The following is a 20,350-nucleotide window of genomic DNA, read 5'->3' as shown; positions in this document are numbered from 1 at the left end:
TAATAGGCCGTTACCAATAGTTGGGTACAAAAAATGAGATTCATCCGCCATATTGGTGTGGAGAAATGTTTAAATGCTAATCCTAGCAGAAAGAGGTGTAAAATGGAGAAATGTTAAATGGTAAGGTTACTAAAGTAAAAAGTGAAAATAATGAATGGAAAGTATGAATATTCTTCATTTTCCTTCAAAGTATTCAATTTTTACATTAGTAACGACAACATTTGACATTTTTCCATTTTACACATCTTTCTGCTACGATTAGCATGTAAACATTTCTCCACGCCAAAATGGCCGATGAATCTCATTTTTCGTATTCAACTATTGGTAATGGCCTATTATATGTTGGTACTACGCAATATTGACCAATCAGCGCTCTCAGATTCCATCATTCCGAGTGCTATAGTCAACTAACACGAATCTCCTATGCTCCGCTGTTAGGAAAAGACCCTGTATGTACAATGACCGCCACTAATGGCCTGCAAGATTTTTTTGATGCGTTTAGGAACCATACTTCCTCATGGAATTTTCCCCGCCTGGACTGAGTGACTGGAAAGAGTATAGGATGTGTATGATAGGCTATCCTTGTTTAAATGCCTTGAAGAGAAAGAGAGAGCATTATACCGCGTTCAACGTGGTTTCTCCAGGCCTTCGTTTCTTATTTTCCTATCTCGGACGTCGCCATTGCTCTTCTCTCTCTAACTCATAGATTTCTATCTGCGTCTTTGTCTAAAATAATTCTACGCCACTGGGTGATTTTTTGGTGAGTCTATACCACTGGACCTATCTGTGAGTCTTGTGAGAGTGTGAAAAGTGCAGAAATGTCAGTTTGGCAGCGCGGATTTTTAATCAAACGAGTGTTAGTATAAATTGTTAAAGAGTTTTAATTTGTTGGAAAATGTTAACCAGTTATAGTGAAGTTATAAAATTTTTAATGACTTTTCTGGATTATCGAAAAAAACAGGTATAATAAATTTTTTATACTTTTAAAAACTTACATTACGTATTAAGGAAATATATTAAGTTAATTCTTGTCAAAATTAACTTAATATATAAATGTATGAAAAAATAGATTCATGAATTTAAATAAGAAATACATAATAAAAAATATTATTATAATTTTTTAAATAAAATGCAGATCCTAGTGTATTTATTATCATGTATAGTTAATTGGTAAAATTACTGCTAATTATAATGTCTCTTTTTCCTAGGCGTAAAGGTTCTATGGAAGGTCCTACCAGGAGTAAAGTGCATACTTCATAATGATTTCAACCAGAGGAATTAAGCAACGCTAAGGAATGGAACACAGTTTCAGATCACGCAGCATGCTCTCCACATCTATAATAAGCCAATCCGTTTTCTTAAATAAGTAATATTACTGATAACCATATATAAAATGTATTCAAACATGATCCTTTGTGGTTTCCCTTATGTTTCGCAGGTCAAATGTTCTAATAAGGCTGATGAGCTGCATCCAATTGGTAAATAAAAATGAGGCCAGGCTGTGTGTCAATTCTGCTGCTTCAAATTTGGAATATCCATGCAGAAGCCAAATGGAAATATTAAGAAAAGATTTGTTATTCAGGTATTATTTAACAATGATCTAAATGCATCAAAATGGCTATTACTGGTAGTCATTTTTCAAATTTGTTTATATCTAAACTAATTTTCTTTGCTGGTTTAGGTCCAGTAAATATTAATAGATTTGGCTGTTAGTATTTGATCTCAATAACTGTCCTGCATTACAAATGGAGACTAGTAAAGCTGATGAACTGCAACCAAGTGGTGAATAAAAATGAGGCCAGGCTATTTGTAATGCTGCTGCTTCGAATCTGGAATCTCCATGCAGAAACGAAATTGGAAAGATTAAGAAAAGATTTGTTATTCAGGTATTATTTAAAAATGATCTAAATGCATCAATATGGCTATTACTGGTAGTCATTTCTCAAACTTGTTTATATCTAAATTTATTTTCTTTGCTGTTTTAGGTCCAGTAAATATTAATAGATTTGGCTGTCAGCAGAGATGAAACGGGAGATTGCTCATGCGAGGTCCCGAGGCAATCCCTACCGGTAGGCGGCGCTGGTGTTGGCAAACGCGTGTCTCAGGTCCATCTAACCCCTAACGCCATCTATCGGAAGAGACCACGAAGCACGAGCGTTAAGCTTAGAATAGGGTAAAACATATATGCATTGTTGCCAGAAAGCGGAATAAAGAGAGAGCGGAGATATTTTCTCGGACCTCTCTGTCTTTCTCGCTGTTAGCTTCTAGCAAAAGAGTCGAGGCAAAATCTTTCCGTTTCGCTTTGCCGAAAATCTACCAATAATCGATGTCATTTATATTTGCAGGCCAATGCCTTTATACATGATTTTTTCAGCATATTTATTTATCAGCATTGACTTATTTAAATCAATAATAAATTAAGGAAATGCGTATTTGATATATAATAATTATTTTAACTATAATTTCATCGTTATATTTCGCTTATTTCCGTAAAATCTACATTTCTTTAGTTTATTATTGATTATTGTAAGTCAATGGCAATTAAAAAAAATTTAATCTTAAAAAAAAAAAAAAAGTATCGATCAGGAATCGAACCCGGACCCACGAATCGCCACGCGATTACCTTACCGCCTAGACCACGAGGCTTCTTCAGAGCACCGTAAACAGATAGTCTTTTTAAGGGCTTGAAATCTTCTATTGAAACATATAAATAAACGAAGAACCGACATCTTTATTCATTATTATTCTATGATAATGGTACACAAATTAAAGAATAATTATATAATGTAGATTTTCAAAAGCTTTTCCAATAACCAAGAACGGAAACTGCGAGCGTTGATTATTTATCTTCGTTCTTGGCTATTGGAAAAGCTTTTGAAAACTATTCAAAATATAATTATTCCTTAATTTGTGTACCATTATGACAGAATAATAATGAATAAAGCTGTCGGTTGCTCGTTTATTTATATGGTTTAAAAGAAGATTTCAAGCCCTTAAAAAGACTATCTGTTTACGGTGCTCTGAAGAAGCCTCGTGGTCTAGGCGGTAAGGTAATCGCGTGGCGATTCGTGGGTCCGGGTTCGATTCCTGATCGATACTTTTTTTTTTTTTTTAAGATTAAATTTTTTTTAATTGCCATTGACTTACAATAATCAATAATAAACTAAAGAAATGTAGATTTTACGGAAATAAGCGAAATATAACGATGAAATTATAGTTAAAATAATTATTATATATCAAATACGCATTTCCTTAATTTATTATTGATTTAAATAAGTCAATGCTGATAAATAAATATGCTGAAAAAATCATGTATAAAGGCATTGGCCTGCAAATATAAATGACATCGATTATTGGTAGATTTTCGGCAAAGCGAAACGGAAAGATTTTGCCTCGACTCTTCTGCTAGAAGCTAACAGCGAGAAAGACAGAGAGGTCCGAGAAAATATCTCCGCTCTCTCTTTATTCCGCTTTCTGGCAACAATGCATATATGTTTTACCCTATTCTAAGCTTAACGCTCGTGCTTCGTGGTCTCTTCCGATAGATGGCGTTAGGGGTTAGATGGACCTGAGACACGCGTTTGCCAACACCAGCGCCGCCTACCGGTAGGGATTGCCTCGGGACCTCGCATGAGCAATCTCCCGTTTCATCTCTGCTGTCAGTATTTGGTCTCAATAACTGTCCTGCATTATAAATGGAGACTAGTAAAGCTGATGAACTGCAACCAAGTGGTGAATAAAAATGAGGCCAGGCTATGTGTAAATGCTGCTGCTTCGAATCTGGAATCTCCATGCAGAAGCCAAATGGAAATATTAAAAAAAGATTTGTTATTCAGGTATTATTTAACAATGATCTAAATGCATCAATATGGCTAATTTCATTTACAAATTTAAGAAAACTTATCCTCTTTATCTTACACTTTTCAATTTGAAATAAATGATTGATATTCCCTGAATGGATAGTCTCTTTTAATTAATATTATTTGTAAAAACAATTTATTAATATACACTAATAAACAACGATTATTTATAATAAATAAAATTGAAATAATCGTTATACAAGGCATTTTATTTTATTAAAATTACATATAGTTAATACCTTATAAAATAGCAATAATTTCATTTATCAATTAATAATATTTCAATAAACTAATACATTTTACCATAATCTACAAAGCTTTACTTCCCGAACACAATAAATACATTCATTTACTATGATTATAATTATTTTGAGCATGGATGCAAATACATATGCAAAGTAAAATTACCCATAGGAAAGTAAAAATATAGATTTATCTGTGGGATTCATGACAAATGACGACGTTTAAACATAAAAAGGAGAAAAAGTAAGAAGCTAATTAAAATCGTCAGAAAAAGGTATATTGCTCTTGAATCCATTGGAATAAATCTTTTATAATTCACAATATAATATATAAACGTAATCTAAATAAAGAAAAGAAAAATATTTTGAAAGATTAATTCATTATCCTGTACCCTACTTTCTATATATAAGATTTTCTTTCATCTCCATTTATAATCTAGGACAGTTATTCAAAGCAAATACTGATAGCCAAATCTATTCATATTTACTGGACCTAAAACAGCAAAGAAAATAAGTTTAGATATAAACAAGTTTGAGAAATAACTACCAGTAATAGCCATTTTGATGCATTTAGATCATTGTTAAATAATACCTGAATAACAAATCTTTTTATAATATTTCCATTTGGCTTCTGCATGGAGATTCCAAATTTGAAGCAGCAGAATTGACACATAGCCTGGCCTCATTTTTATTCACCAATTAGATGCAGCTCATCAGCCTTATTAGAACATCTGACCTGCGAAACATAAGGGAAACCACAAAGGATCATGTTTGAATACATTTTATATATGGTTATCAGTAATATTACTTATCTAAGAAAACAGGTTGGCTATTATAGATGTGGAGAGCATGCTGTGTGATCTGAATCTGTATTCCATTCCTTAGCGTTGCTTAATTCCTCTGGTTGAAATCAGTATGACGTATGCACTTTACTCCTGGTAGGACCTTCCATAGAACCTTTACACCTAGGAAAAAGAGACATTATAATTAGCAGTAATTTTACCAATTAACTATACATGATAATAAATACACTAGGATCTGCATTTTATTTAAAAAATTATAATAATATTTTTTATTATGTATTTCTTATTTAAATTCATGAATCTATTTGTTTCATACATTTATATATTAAGTTAATTTTGACAAGAATTAACTTAATATATTTCCTTAATACGTAATGTAAGTTTTTAGAAATATAAAAAATTTATTATACCTGTTTTTTTCAATAATCCAGAAAAGTCATTAAAAATTTTATAACTTCACTATAACTGGTTAACATTTTCCAACAAATTAAAACTCTTTAACAATTTATACTAACACTCGTTTGATTAAAAATCCGCGCTGCCAGATTGACATTTCTGCACTTTTCACACTTTCACAAGACTCACAGATAGGTCCAGTGGTATAGACTCACCAAAAAATCACCCAGTGGCGTAGAATTATTTTAGACAAAGACGCAGATAGAAATCTATGAGTTAGAGAGAGAAGAGCAATGGCGACGTCCTAGATAGGAAAATAAGAAACGAAGGCCTGGAGAAACCACGTTGAACGCGGTATAAGGCTCCCTCTTTCTCTTTAAGGCATTTAAACAAGGATAGCCTATCATACATACCCTATACTCTTTCCAGTCACTCAGTCCGGAAAAAATCCATGGGGAAGTATGGTTCCTAAACGCATCAAAAAAATCTTGCAGGCCATTAGTGGCGGTCATTGTACGTACCAGATTCTTAAATCAGGATCCACTTGAAAACTTTTTTGGCATGATTCGCAGTCACAATAGAAGAAATATTAATCCTTCGTGTCTGCAATTTAGAGGATCCTACAAAACATTATTGATTAATAATTTTACATGCAAACAAAATATTGGATATAATTGTGAAAATGTAAATGATGGGAATTTGTTGTTTACTCTTAAAGAATTTCTTTTACAAAAGGACAAATCTGTTACAAATGACGAATTAAATATTGAGGAAACTGAAATTACTATAGCAGAAGAAGATGAACAGATTAAAATTGATTCTAATCAATTAATTTAAAGAATTTAAAAAAGTTGATCAAACTGAAGCCATTTTTAAATTGTGTGACGTGCAAAGAAATTATTTTAAATATTGACGAAAAAAAATTGAAGAAACAAATCATTTTTATTTTATATAGACATATTTCTTATGTTTGTTTCAAAAGAAAGGTATTTCAGCAATTATTGACTATAGTGGAAAAACACATTGACTTACCATTTTTAAATTGTCCATCACATAAAGAAAATTTACACTTCACAATTTTGGAATCAATAATTAAAAGTTTTATACAGCATTTTTGCAAGACTACGAACAAAATATTATCTGGACATTATAAACCAAAATTCTCAAATAATATAATATTAAAACAGGCAATTGAAATATATAAGAAAAAGACGCCTAAAGAGAAAATCAAAGAGCCTACAAAAACTACATGGAAGAAAGATTGACAGTAATATTTTTGAATTTACATTTATATGCATATAAATTAATAAAGGTGCATTCCACTTAAAGTGAGTTCGACAAAACTTGTAAGGTGAAATTTTAACATGTAGGGTTGCCAATTTCTCGAAAATGTGTATGCTTATTGGTTAATTCAAATCAAATTGGCAATCGTATGTGATCAAATTTTCTTAACCCCAAAACACTCATAATTTATAATAGTTTATGTGACACATATTATATATTGCGGGTATACGGGCCTTTACTAAAACACGTAGAAAAACATAAATATTGAAGAAAAATAAAACTGTTAATTTTTATTTTTATTTTTAGATGTCACAGTTTGTATTGGATATAATAATTGAATCATGAGATTGAAGAAAATGTATATCTATATGCACTGAATCAAAAACAGTTATATATTTCTATTATTGCACTTGTAATTACATCAATTAATTTTATCAAGCGAAAAGCAAAGGTAGATATTACTTACAATACTGTACTACTCTTAAAAGATTTATCTTCGTTGCCTACACTTAAAAAGACTTTTGTACACTTTTTCATGGTTAAGGCTTCATCGTTTAAATTGGAACTAGAAAAAGTACATAAAGTGTAAACAACAAGAACAGATTTAATATGTAGTATACTCACCAGTAATGAGAAATTATTTTATTTTTGTTACAGATACTTATCAAAAGTAATTGGACTATATTTCATTATATTGAAATGGAAAAAAGTTTAGAAATTTGTTAAATGTTACAACCACATGACATATGAGAAAATGAATACATAGGATATATATGATGGCAGAGTTATTAGTGTTAGCGATCCAATCATGACAATGAGTAATCAAATCTTCTCAGATCCTGGTAAACTATACATATTCTACAGTAAAGTAATTTGTTCGTTGAATCAAAGCTCTGATTTAACAGTTTAAAATTGATTTATATCTCATCAGCTATGATGCTTTTAAGGATGTTATAGTATGAGACTTTTTACTTAGTCTATCCTCAAGAATAGGTGCTTAAAATTAAAAACATCATTGCTGATACATTCTGAATACTTTGACCTCATTTTAATTAATAAATGCTTCTTTATAGTTTATTTGTTAAGCTTTTTATTTATACAAGCCCTAAAAACTTATACAGTTAAAAAACATGTATTTTAGTCTGTAAACAAGGCTTATTTGAACATTGATAAAACTTGAATACATAAATATTTTCCAAATAGCACTTTTTAAAAATGAAAACTAATTTATGATTATTGTTCATAAATTATTTTTTATTTTTAAGGAATCGTATTTGGATAACATTTAGGTATTCGAGTTTTCTTAATGTTCGAATAGCTCTTGTCAAAATAATATACTATACACATGACACACACACGCACACACACGTACGCACACGTAACCTACATGCACAAATACAAATACATATATTAGTTGGTTTCCATATATTCGCCCAGGCGGCGCTGGAAACACCGTTACTGGCGTTACATTTTCTTAACACAGCAGTGTCCTCCCCCTGGGTTAGTATGGAGTGCGGATAGTAGCATAATTTAATATGCTACAGTATATGTTTCATCTTTCATCGTACATACTATGGCCCGTACCATTGTAACGTCCCGCTTCGCGTCTACGGATTTCGATAGATGAAAACGGATCGTTCGTAGATTAACCGTTTCGGGCACTATACTTTTGGACTAGTCTACCCGGGACCGGTCGCGATTCGATTGTTTGTAAGGAATAAATGTTGAGACCTTTACCTGTATCCTTGGAGACAATGGCTTTTGATGAGGTGAAGAGGGTAGAGAATGCAAAAAAAACACCAATTTCACTTAGGAAAATGAATAAAAGTAATATAATTAAAATAGCAATAGTGAATACAATAAAACAAAATAGAATTAATTAGAATACAAGTAATTCGAACGGAATTGAACCAAATCGATTTAGCAAAAATAAGTGTGGTTCGAACTGAACAAGTAATTGGAATGAATCGAATCCTCGAACTTAATTGTTACATTAGCTTAACCTAACGCTGGACTCCCTGACCCTCGGGGTGGGGGTGCGCGTTGAGCCAGGGCGCATGTCATAGCCCCCCCCCCCTTATCTTATTGCTATAGTATCTGTATTCCAGGGAGGATGGGGACGTTACACCTCCCCCCCTGGGATAAATAAAAGAATTGAAGGAATTCTTTTATGGAGAATGGGGTCAGGGAGCCCATTACTTGCCATAAGGGCCTTATTTATCATTAACTGTTGAGTTAGAGCTAAGTTCAGGATTTTCCATTCTAGCTTTGTTCTCCGCCTCTATCCGCCTGGCCTGCCTTTCCAGAATGTATTTTACGCAGTGGGGACACTCGTCCCTAGGATTATCTATGTAAGCTTCGCACAAATTACACACCTTGTGGAAACTATATATGGGATCCTGAATCATACAATAGCTACACATATCGTCTACTATGAAACACATTAGACAACTGGAACATCGAGGGTAAATGGAGTATATTTCTTCCTTGCATTCAAAGCACTTTACCCCCTTCGAAGGGGTGACCCTTGAGATCTGTATATATTCTCGTACGTGATATAGCTGCTTCAGTTCCGGATCCTTATCGTTGAAGCATTTGTGACAGATAAGCCCTGGGCTGGTGACGTCTCCTTCGAGTACAATTCGGGCGCCCCGCGTGCAGTAGACCTTGGCTGCTCCTTTGAGGTAGAACGATTCTGCTGCCATGATTGTGTTATAGTAGAGGTTGGAGGAATCTAGAAAGGGAGCTGAAATAAAGGATGATTAGTATTGTTTAGAAGCTGTTAGTACGACATGATTATGCTCTAGTGAGGTCTAAGAAGGTTAGGACTATGGGTATGGGGTGCGCTGGGGGTGTAGGAGGGTTGCCGGTTATTTTGACCATCGAGATCGTCCCTACGGAGGTCCATGGATCTTCTGGTTCTGTGTAGGGTAGGGTATATGGTTGCCCCGGTTCCAGGGTGCGGTTCCTCGGGAACAGTCCCGTTGGCTCTCTCCGCTTCATTATTTCCTCTTCGGGCTTCGGGTTCCTGATTCTGCCCCCTCGCGACAGCTCGGTGCAAAAGCAAGTTGGTCAGTGAATTCCAACATGCTCCCACTAAGTGGATTCCCCATCCATAGGCAGCGTGTAAGGCGTAACCATGTAGAAGGGTGTCCAATGTCATCTTTATTATCACATATACCATGTATATTCCCAATAGCCAGGACTAGTGGTCCCGAAGGTGGTCATTCCCATCCAGATTTTTCCCATGGTGGTTTGGGTAATTTTTTCTAATGCCGTTTCGTCTAATAGATGATGTATAGATATACCCTCCTCCATAGATGGACGTCCCGAGAAACTCCTGATGACGTTATTAGTTAAGGCCGGTCTTTCGGCCGAGAACATGATATGGTCTCGCAGCCGGTCGATGTCACTCTGGCTGTATATACCGGAAGTGGCCAAGTTTCCCGGTGACAGGTATCTCCAGGTGAGGCGGGTTTTTGGCTTCAATTTTTCTGGGGCACTTACGTCCAAGGCTTTCGGCAGTAGGCGCACCCATCCGTGTTCGGTCAAGTGTCGCGTTGGCAGGACACTGGAGCAGTCTCTTTTCGTGCCGTATCTTTTTAAAACCCTTGACCTAGGAGCTACGAAATATGACTCATTGAGGTAGGTTACTGGAAGTTCTAAGAAGCAATCCGTTGTTTCCCGAATTTCCACTCGCACAGGTATGCACTTTATCACGTAAATGACCTCTCCGGCCGGGTCTGCGGTGTATCCTGGGCCTTTCATGAGGGTATACGCGAAATCGATGGGGTTAGAGGCAGCGGTTGACAGCGTAATCTCCAACAGTTGTCGTTCCATATCGCACTTTTGTCTGATAATATCCGTATATAGTGAGTTTACTTGATTTCGAATATGTCTTTCTACGTAAATGAACTTTGAATTTATGTAGGTGAATAGGTCCATGTTTTCAACTGACATGTCCCGGGACTTCGGGAAAGTATTACCTGCTTGAGTTTCCAATATAAATAGCTTAGGGTGTTCCGTGCGATATAGTTCGTATCCGCAGATTTTCAGACTAGTTGTACGAGTCAAGGCGAAGGTAATGTCGTTAGAGATGACAGAGAAGATTTCCGGTGCATTTGTTGACCCAACCTCTTGGATTTTCTGAGCATTGCCCTCGTATAGGACATCATATCCAGAAAAATCGCAGGTACTGGAAGGAGTTAACTGCCAGTACGTGTTTCCGTCCTGTACATCCATACATTCCAAGTCTCCGGCGTGGCATACGGTGCCTGAGGGTAGATTGATCTTTCCTGTGGGTGTTCGCAATATGCTTATTCCAGACTTCAGAGTGATTTCCAATGACCCTTGGACGATTACATTGTCCCAAGAGCCGTAGGTATCTGCGTAATATGTTCCAGTGCATTTCCCGTCGTTATCTATCCTCCCTGCGGCTGTGACTGGCCTGGAGGTGGTGGAGTTTGGTTTCAAGTCTGATATTACTATACGATCGTTGAAGTAAAAAACACCGGTAGAGTGCATGGTGCGGCATTGTTGCTCGTTGATTTCCTTGATGTAGGAGACGAACCCATTGTGCACTTCCGAGGTGTGTGAGTGCATTCCACAGTATTTTACGGTTCTTGAATAATGGACCAAACATTGTATGATCTCGATGGGTTGATAATCGGCGATTTGGAGGACTTGGATATAGGTAGGAGTGGTTTCGGTTTGGATGTTCTTTATACTGCAGTCTTCTACATCTAATAGGCTGATGGTGGTAACGTTTAGATGGGGCCCTCGGCAGTCATAACCAATCAGCCCAGCGCAGAGACGTGCGAATGTTAAGATGAGGAAGAAGTGGGGAGATGAGACGTACATGATGCGTCCTGCAATCCAGGAACGTCCTTACTTAGTCTAGCTTTATCATTATGTATAACACGCATTTTATTCTTATATCTAATCTTAAGATTATTGTTAGAGAGAATCTCTAGGATTTCGAAGGGTCCTTCATATTGGTTCGCGAATTTTCCAACTCTAGGTTCCTTTACCACGTATACCCAGTCCCCTTCCCTGAATGTGACAGGTTTTACGCGCGCGTCGTAATATCTTTTATTTCTTTCTTTTGATTTCTGCAAATTTTCTCTAGCCAGAGCTTGAGCATTATTTACGCGGTGGAATAGTTCCGTAACGTATTCGACATACGTATGTTCAGTAGACTCTTCTAACGGCGGGTCCGATGCCGGAATCCTGGCGATTCTACCGAATATCAATTCATGGGGTGTGAACTGGGTACTCTCATGTACGCTAGTGTTATACGAGAACGTGGCGGTCTCGAGCCACTCATCCCAGTCGGTGTAACTAGTGTTAACGTAAGCTTTTAAATATTCCACTAATACATGGTGGGACCTATCCAAAGACCCGTTTAACTGTGGATGATAGGCTGTAGTCCGGAATTGTTTGATGTTGAACTTTTTCGCTACGCTTTTCATAATGCTAGATAGGAAATTTGACCCTTGATCCGTTAATAAAGCTTTTGGTGCTCCAAATACACAAATACACCTTTTCAGTAATCCTTGTGCCGTTTCGATACTATTGGCAGCAGGTAGGGGTACTGCAATTAGGAATTTCGTCAAAAGGTCCTGCATTGTTAGGATGTATTTATTGCCCTTAAGGGTCTCGGGTAACGGTCCTACTATGCCTAAAGCTATTTTATCGAATGAAGCTCCCGGTGTGTCCGTTAAGACCATCGGTTGCTTGGTTTTTATTCGAATTAATTTGCGGAGTTGACAGCCCCGGCAATTCTGAATGAACTCCTGGATATCCCTTTTCATGGAATTCCAATGGTAGTAAAGCCGCATTCTGTTGTACGTTTTCGAGATACCCTTGTGCCCTCCTGAGCTAGACTCGTGATATTCTTTAATTAAGGTTTTCCGTGCTTGCTTATCTGGGGTTATTACTAATTGCTTACAGACTATAAAGGTGATCTCTCTGCCAATAAAAATTCGTTTTAGTAGATTTACAATTCGTTTCCAAGGAATGTCATCTATGGATTCTGTTTTGGCTAGGCATATGGTCTTAAATTTGAAAGTGTCTTGTACTTGCAGTAATGATAACAAAGCTAGATTTAAATCTTCGTCGGTGAGTAAATCTTTGTGTTCCCTTTTTATTGGAAAGTTACAAGGACCTTCTGATTTTGGTCAATTATATGGGCCTCAGTTAGTGTCAGTTCTTGATAAGAGGGCAAAAGGTTCTCTTCACGTAATTTCAGAGCGCCTTTGTCAACGGGTTCTCCTTCGCAATCAGTAAAAATAACGATGTTATCGCGTCGATTTGTCAAGCAGTCGCGTGTTTCAACAAACTTAGGCGAGTTGATGTTTTCGGGTGTAGTAGTTTGCACGGTGTCATTTATATCGTCTATTATTTCATCGTCGGTCAGTTCGTCGCTACTGGGGTCTTCATGGAGAGCATAGATTTCGGCTTTGTCCCGTATGTTTGTCGGCTCAGGTTCTTCGTAGTCTAAACAGTGTGTACCGGTTTCTGTCTCTTGGTCCGTAAAGAGGCTAACGGGGGGTCCGCATAGCTGAGGTTTATTGCAGTCGGGGTAATAAATAACACGACTGAAAGGACATATTCTGGAGGGTTTCTTGAGAGGGCGTCTGCGTTGTCGTTAATTTTTCCGGGCTTATGTTTTATTTCAAAGTCGAAATCAGAGATCTTCAACCACCAATTCCAAAGTCTGGACGATTTATCTTTTGCGTTTTTGAGCCACACCAACGGCTTATGGTCGGTGATCACCGTGAATTTATGCCCGTAAATGTAATGTCGAAAGGTGGAAATGGCATAATAAATGGCTAAACATTCTTTTTCTATGGTGGAATATTTCGCCTCGGTTTTGCTTAATACCCGCGACGCATATGAAATCGGCAGATCTTTGCCTACGTCTCCTTGGCTCAACACCGCGCCTATCGCGTAACCCGATGCATCCGTTGTGATTATGAAAGGCTTGTCGAAATTCGGGTACTGGAGTATCGGAGCCGTACACAGGGCGTCCCGCAACGTTTCGAACGCCTTTTGCTGTAAATGAGTTCAAACAAAAGGTTTCGCTTTTTGTAGTATGTCTGTCAAGGGTTTTGCGACTTTAGAAAAACCGGGGATAAATCGTCGGTAATAGCCTACGAGTCCCAGGAATTGTTTTATATTCTTGGGGTTTTTAGGTAAGGGAAAAGTGTGAAGGGCCTCTATTTTCTTCGGGTCTGCCCTAACTCCGTCTTCGCTAATGACGTGCCCTAAATATACCACTTCTTTCCTCAGGAAACTGTATTTCTCAGGCTGTAATTTGAGATTGGCGTCTCTTAGTCTTTTCATCAACCTCTCGAACTTTACTGTGTGCTCTTCGAGGGTTCTGGCATAAATAACGATGTCGTCCATATAAACGAACAACTCTGTCCCTTGTAACCCCGTCAATACCGAATCCATAACACGTTGGAAAATAGCAGGCGCGTTTTTCAACCCAAAAGGCATTCGTTTGAATTGATAGTGTCCATAAGGGGTAGAGAATGCGGTTTTATGTGCATCTCTCCCAGACATTTCGATTTGATGGAATCCTGATGCTAAATCTAATATTGTAAAGTATTTGGCCTCCCCTAGTTGATCTAAGATTTCTGTGATATTGGGCAAAGGATATTTGTCAGCGATTGTTTTTTCATTTAAATGACGGAAGTCTATGACCATCCGCCAGCGTTTATTACCGTCCCCGTCTGCTTTCTTCGGTACAATCCATACCGGAGAGTTGTAGGGGGAAAAGGAGGGTTCAATTATATCCTGGTCTAATAGTTCTTGTACTTGCCGGTTAATTTCGGTTTTATGAACGGGAGGAAATCTGTATTGTTTAGTGTGGACAGGAATTTCGTCGATGGTATCGAAAGAGCATTTAGCTGTACTGGCGGGTCCCAATTGTCTCCCTGGTACTTTGAAATTTTCTATATGCTTCGCGACTAAATCTATAATATACTCCTTTTCTTCGATATTTAACCCCTCTAAATCTAATTCTAATCCTAATTCTTTATTACTACTAATTTGATTAATATTCCGAAACTCTGGAGATTCGGTGGGTTCAGTGGATTTAGAAAATGCGGTGGATTCAGAGAATTCAGAGGATTTGGAAACCTCAATGGCCTTAGGAAACTCAGCGGACGGTGGTGATTTGCTAGTCACCCCGTAGTATTCGAGAAGCTCCACAGTAAGAACTTCAGCCAACACATCGTCTTTAGTGGATTTAGAAAATTCAGTGGACGGTGGTGCTTTGCTAGTCACCCCGTAGTATTCGAGAAGCTCCACAGTAGGAACTTCGGCCATCACATCGTCTTTGCTAATATTGAGGGCAGCGATATGGGCATACCCATTAGTGTTAGTAACTAAGGCTTCTCCCACGTATAACCCTTGGAGAAGATTAATCTTGGGGACCCATCCTTTCTTTATTTCCGGGTTGCCTATTCGAAATTTAAAGGGGCTGCATGTCCTAGCAGGCAGCGAGATTAATTCCGGAATCTTAAACGGTATAGTAATGCCGTTCATCTTCAAGCATTTTCCATCGTAGTTGATTTGCACCTCATTGTGTGCAAAGAATTCGTCCCCGAGGATTCCATCATATTTAATAGGGAAAGAGTCTGGAACTACGTGAAACTTGGCAGATGTTCCGAATAGGTTTAATTTAACCGAGCCTAGAGTAACTAATTTTCCCTCCGTGATCCCTGTCAATGATAAGATTTCGGAATTATCGAGTGCATGATCCGGTACCTTATGGAGTTTTATAACGTTCACCTGGGCCCCCGTGTCTAATAGAAACTCCGTCGTGTTTGTTAGTGAATTTTTTATGCATTCGACACTACGGTGTTTATTGCGGTTTAATCTAATAGTGGCAATTTTTAATTCTGATTCGGCGGGAGTTCTGGCAGATCTTGGTCTAAAAAATGGCCGGGTTGAGACTCGTTATTATTATTATAATTGTTCGCGTAGTTGTGAGCGTTTTCATTCGGGTATCGTTCTGATGGTTGTGGGGGGTGTTGATACTCGTTTATTGGGCTTTGGTTTGTTTCGAGGATTGGTTGGTCCGATTGTATGAACCGCACAGGGTATTGTCGGTTGTTTCCCGAGGAAGGGTGCGAGGGGTTATATCGCGGGTTATTAGAATCAATCCATGTTTGGTTATTTTGATTCGCGAGGTTCGGTCTATTATTATGATTAGTCGGATTACTCGAAGGATTAGGTGTAAAAGTGACGGTATGGGGGTTGGGACCTTGCGTGGCTTTTCTATAAGCGAGCTTCCTACAAACCGATATATCGTGACCCTGATTTTTGCAGTACCGACATATTTCCCGAGCCTCAGGTGGTGAAGGGTTCTGGTTATTCCTCCCGGTCGGAGGTGGTGTTGTTGTTTGCCGTTGGTCAGCGTTTCCTGATCTTTTTTCCGGTTGTAAATCACGGTCTATCTCGACGGCGTTGGAAATTGCTTCCTTTAAATCCCCGTAGCGGGACATTCGCACTCTCAAATGTAAATCGTCCCGTAGGCCGTCAACGAACGACTTTAGGATATCGTCTTCGTGTTTCCGCATAATGCCTACCGGTGGCGAGCCCTGCCATTCGTCCTCTACCCCTTCTATTAACGCGGTGGAGATTAATTTAAAGCGGCCTATATAGTCGAATAAGTTTTCACGAGGTTGTTGTTTCATAATACTTAATTCTCCTAAGCACCGATTCACCGACTTGTTTATGCCGAATAGCCTTTTAAGGTGATACTCATACTCTTCGTATGAATCGAATCGGGTTCCCAGCGTAACTTTTCCCACCGCTCCCTGTAGATCGTTCGCCAACAGTTCCACGAAAACTCCGTGCATTTCGGGGCCGACCTGTGCCTTGATACGTCGGCAACTCAACAGGTGTTTTCGAAGTGCGCTGCTTTTCCCATCGAAGGGAGTTACGAGCTTGATAGCTTTGTAAGGGCTTAAATACGGATCTTGGGAATTTACGCTAAACGGCGTTCTTTCTCTGTCTATTCTGTCGCCCCTATCTCCGTTATACTCGGCGGCGCGCTCACGGTCGTTCTGTACAATGAGAGTTCTGAGTCTGCTTATAGTGGCTTCCTGATTTTCTTCCCGCCTATCTCTTTCCCCGATTTCCTTCTCTAGGCTGTCAATTTTCGCCCGAAGTTCTTCCATTTCTTCAGGATTTCCTCGCTCCGCGGTTAACACTTCAACCCTGTTTTCTAATTCCCGTATCCTTTTATCCCTGCCCTGTCTTTCGCTTCGCAACAATTCGACCTCGTCTTGCGACAGCCCGCTCTTTCTCTTCTCCAATTCCGACTCTAATTCTCTAATCCTATGGTTACTATTTACTAGCTCTGCTTGTAACTGGTCAAAATGGATCGGAGTCAAGCCTTTACCATTCGACATTATTTCGCTTATTATTTACTTGATTATCGAATCGCGGTATCCCACTTCTGACACCAATTTTGTAACGTCCCGCTTCGCGTCTACGGATTTCGATAGATGAAAACGGATTGTTCGTAGATTAACCGTTTCGGGCACTATACTTTTGGACTAGTCTACCCGGGACCGGTCGCGATTCGATTGTTTGTAAGGAATAAATGTTGAGACCTTTACCTGTATCCTTGGAGACAATGGCTTTTGATGAGGTGAAGAGGGTAGAGAATGCAAAAAAAACACCAATTTCACTTAGGAAAATGAATAAAAGTAATATAATTAAAATAGCAATAGTGAATACAATAAAACAAAATAGAACTAATTAGAATACAAGTAATTCGAACGGAATTGAACCAAATCGATTTAGCAAAAATAAGTGTGGTTCGAACTGAACAAGTAATTGGAATGAATCGAATCCTCGAACTTAATTGTTACATTAGCTTAACCTAACGCTGGACTCCCTGACCCTCGGGGTGGGGGTGCGCGTTGAGCCAGGGCGCATGTCATAGCCCCCCCCCCTTATCTTATTGCTATAGTATCTGTATTCCAGGGAGGATGGGGACGTTACACCATTAAACGGAACTTAGCTCGAATTTGTGCTTAGCTCCTGCTTAAGACTGTTCTTAACCTAAGTTCATGAATTCAGCTTAAGACCGGACTGAAGCTTCCATTTTAAGATCGTACTTCGTAAACTTCGTTGAGATTTAAGTTTAAGGCTTAATTAAATTTTTAATTTTATTCCTTATTCAGAGCTAGTCAGTGAATCTTTTGATTGTACTTTATTGTTTGTGCTTTTTTCTTAATTAATAAATATATATCATTTGACACTTTATTTAAATTTGCAATGTTTTAAAAAGTGTTATTATAACCTGTGATATAAACAATGTAAACAAAAATAATTCTATTTTATCATATATTTATTCAGTGAATATATTTGTAATATACAATAAAAAGTACTAAAATTATTTTATCACTTTGTGTTAAGGAATTTTGGGTTATGTTATGACAGGTTGTAGTACACACAATGGGTGCATCCAGAAGCACAGCCGCTTAGCGAGCGCTCAGTGAGCGCTCACAAATAGCAGCTAAATGAGCGCTGAACAACTTACTGGATGCTCTGCTCACACATTTGTTCCTTTTTGGTTGGGATCGGGATCGTGTAACTTTCATAGATAACTGTATGAATATGCCGACAGTTTGACAGGGCGGTCCTATTTAAAAAGATGTCAGTTGATCAAAACGTTAAGCAAACAGATTAGTAAGAAAGTATAATGCAAATAGTATAAAATAAAATACAGAATGCAAAGCTAATACATGAATTGGATGAATATGAGATAAGTATTTGTAAATAATATCAAACATTTCAACATTATATTTACAAGGATAAAATACTTTGTGAATATTTCTTATCTATTTACAGGTTAAAATTAAAAATCAGGTCGTTTATATTTATATTTTAAAAAAAAGAAGTTTAGGATGTCCTGTGCACCTGCTGTCAAGGTCACCAATAGCAAGTAGAGTCTCCAATTTTAAAATTTGGAAGTTATATCAAAGTTACTACAATGGAGAGAAACATTTCTTTATTTTTCTTAGAAAGTGAGATTGATGATGACAACATCACACAAATTATTATTCATTGCGAAAATAATTTGTATAATGAAGAGCAGGTAATGTGTCCTAGGACTGTACATGCACGTAATGAAAATTATTTTGAGGTAACAATTCCTCAATATACCTTATGCGACTTTCATGCACATTTTCGAATGAAGAGGACAACAATGGAGGTAGATAAACTATAAAATATAATTCAATTCAAATAAAAAGATAAAAATCACAAATAATATTTTATTAGGAACTTGTAACAGTTGTTGGATAACATATGGATGGAAGAGCATATTACACAATTTCTTTAGAGAAACAAGTAGTTCTAACAGTGTGGATATTAGCCAAAGCGGAATCTTTTTTAGCAGTAGGTGACAGGTTTAATATGTCAGCTAGCTCAGCACACTATTGCTTCAAGAATGTTATAAAAACATTAGCTTCAATAACAGGCACATATATCAAATGGCCAAATATAAGTCAAATAAATAATATTACACTGGTAAGTGTCAGAGGATTTTAATGTTTTCCTAAAGAACAATAAATCTGAAATAATTATTCTGCATTATCTACAATAGAAAATATTATTGTTACTAAATTATTTGATAATTGTTTATTTTTGTAGGAGTTTGAGAATCGTTCCCATGGAATTCCAGGAATAATCGGTGCCATTGATGGTTGCCATATTCCAATTATGCAGCCTCATGACAATGCAGTGGACTATTACAACAGGAAAGGTTTCCATAGTGTTATCTTACAAGGTGTATGCGATCATCAAAGAAGATTCATAGATGTACACATAGGTGTACCAGGGCGAGTACATGATGCAAGAGTATTTCGAACCAGTCCTCTGTATAAAAATATTATGCATCATAATTTAATTTCTCCTTCAAATTGCATAATTGGAGATAGTGCATATCCATTAAGCGACTTTGTATTAGTTCCATATAAAGATAATGGCCATTTAAGAGAAGAACGGGTACGATTAAATAAAAGATTGAGCTCTGTTCGGTCAGTTATTGAAAGAGCATTTGCTTTACTAAAAGGAAAGTTTCGTAAGCTAAAGTATTTAGAAATGTATAATCTGACTCTCATTAATTATGCAATAGCATCAGCATGCATTTTGCATAATTTTATTTTAATAAGAAAAGGATATGATGTTAATGATGAAAAATATACTAGTGATGAAAATCTGGAAGAGGATGATGAAAGTATCGATGCAACCGATAACAGAGGCTATGACAGGAGAAACATAATTGCGCGAGCATTATCGTAAATAAAACAAATTTATTAACGTTTATATTATACATACATTTTCTCTAGAAATAAAGCATTTATAATACTATATATTGATATTATCTGTAATTTGTACTTTCTATAGTATTTCCTTATATAATAATAAAAATAATTAATTTATTCTGAGGGACATTTTTGCCTCTGTAATTAAACCTTTTAATTGGTTATAACAAAGCATTTTTATTATTTGGCATATCTACCTAATGATAATTAAGACACAAAGGTTAAAGCAAAACTTTTCTTATAAAATAGATATTAATATCGCATTTATCATTAATTTAATGTATTGAGATCTATAAATATAACCATCAAATCGCAGTTATTTTTTTACAAAATAATACTGGTGACACTTTTAATTTTCTAGGTTATACAATAATCAATTATGGATATCACAGAAATAATTTTTACAA

The 20,350-nt window shown here is 36.9% G+C and overlaps 1 protein-coding gene across 1 annotated transcript; it reads left to right on the top strand.

Moving 5' to 3' along the window:
- The first annotated feature begins 18,924 nt into the window (after positions 1–18,924).
- Positions 18,925–19,920, top strand: LOC136777138 (uncharacterized). The gene is made up of 3 exons (XM_066733212.1): positions 18,925–19,146; positions 19,270–19,699; positions 19,754–19,920. Exons 1-3 carry the CDS (start codon positions 18,925–18,927, stop codon positions 19,918–19,920), a joined length of 819 nt encoding a protein of 272 aa, XP_066589309.1.
- Positions 19,921–20,350: the final 430 nt, after the last annotated feature.

Source organism: Prorops nasuta, unplaced genomic scaffold, assembly GCF_024137725.1.
Source record: "Prorops nasuta isolate Cenicafe-Biocafe unplaced genomic scaffold, Cenicafe_Pnas_1.2 PNAS00010, whole genome shotgun sequence".
Taxonomy (NCBI): domain Eukaryota; kingdom Metazoa; phylum Arthropoda; class Insecta; order Hymenoptera; family Bethylidae; genus Prorops; species Prorops nasuta.
This window is presented reverse-complemented; position numbering and strand designations above follow the sequence as displayed.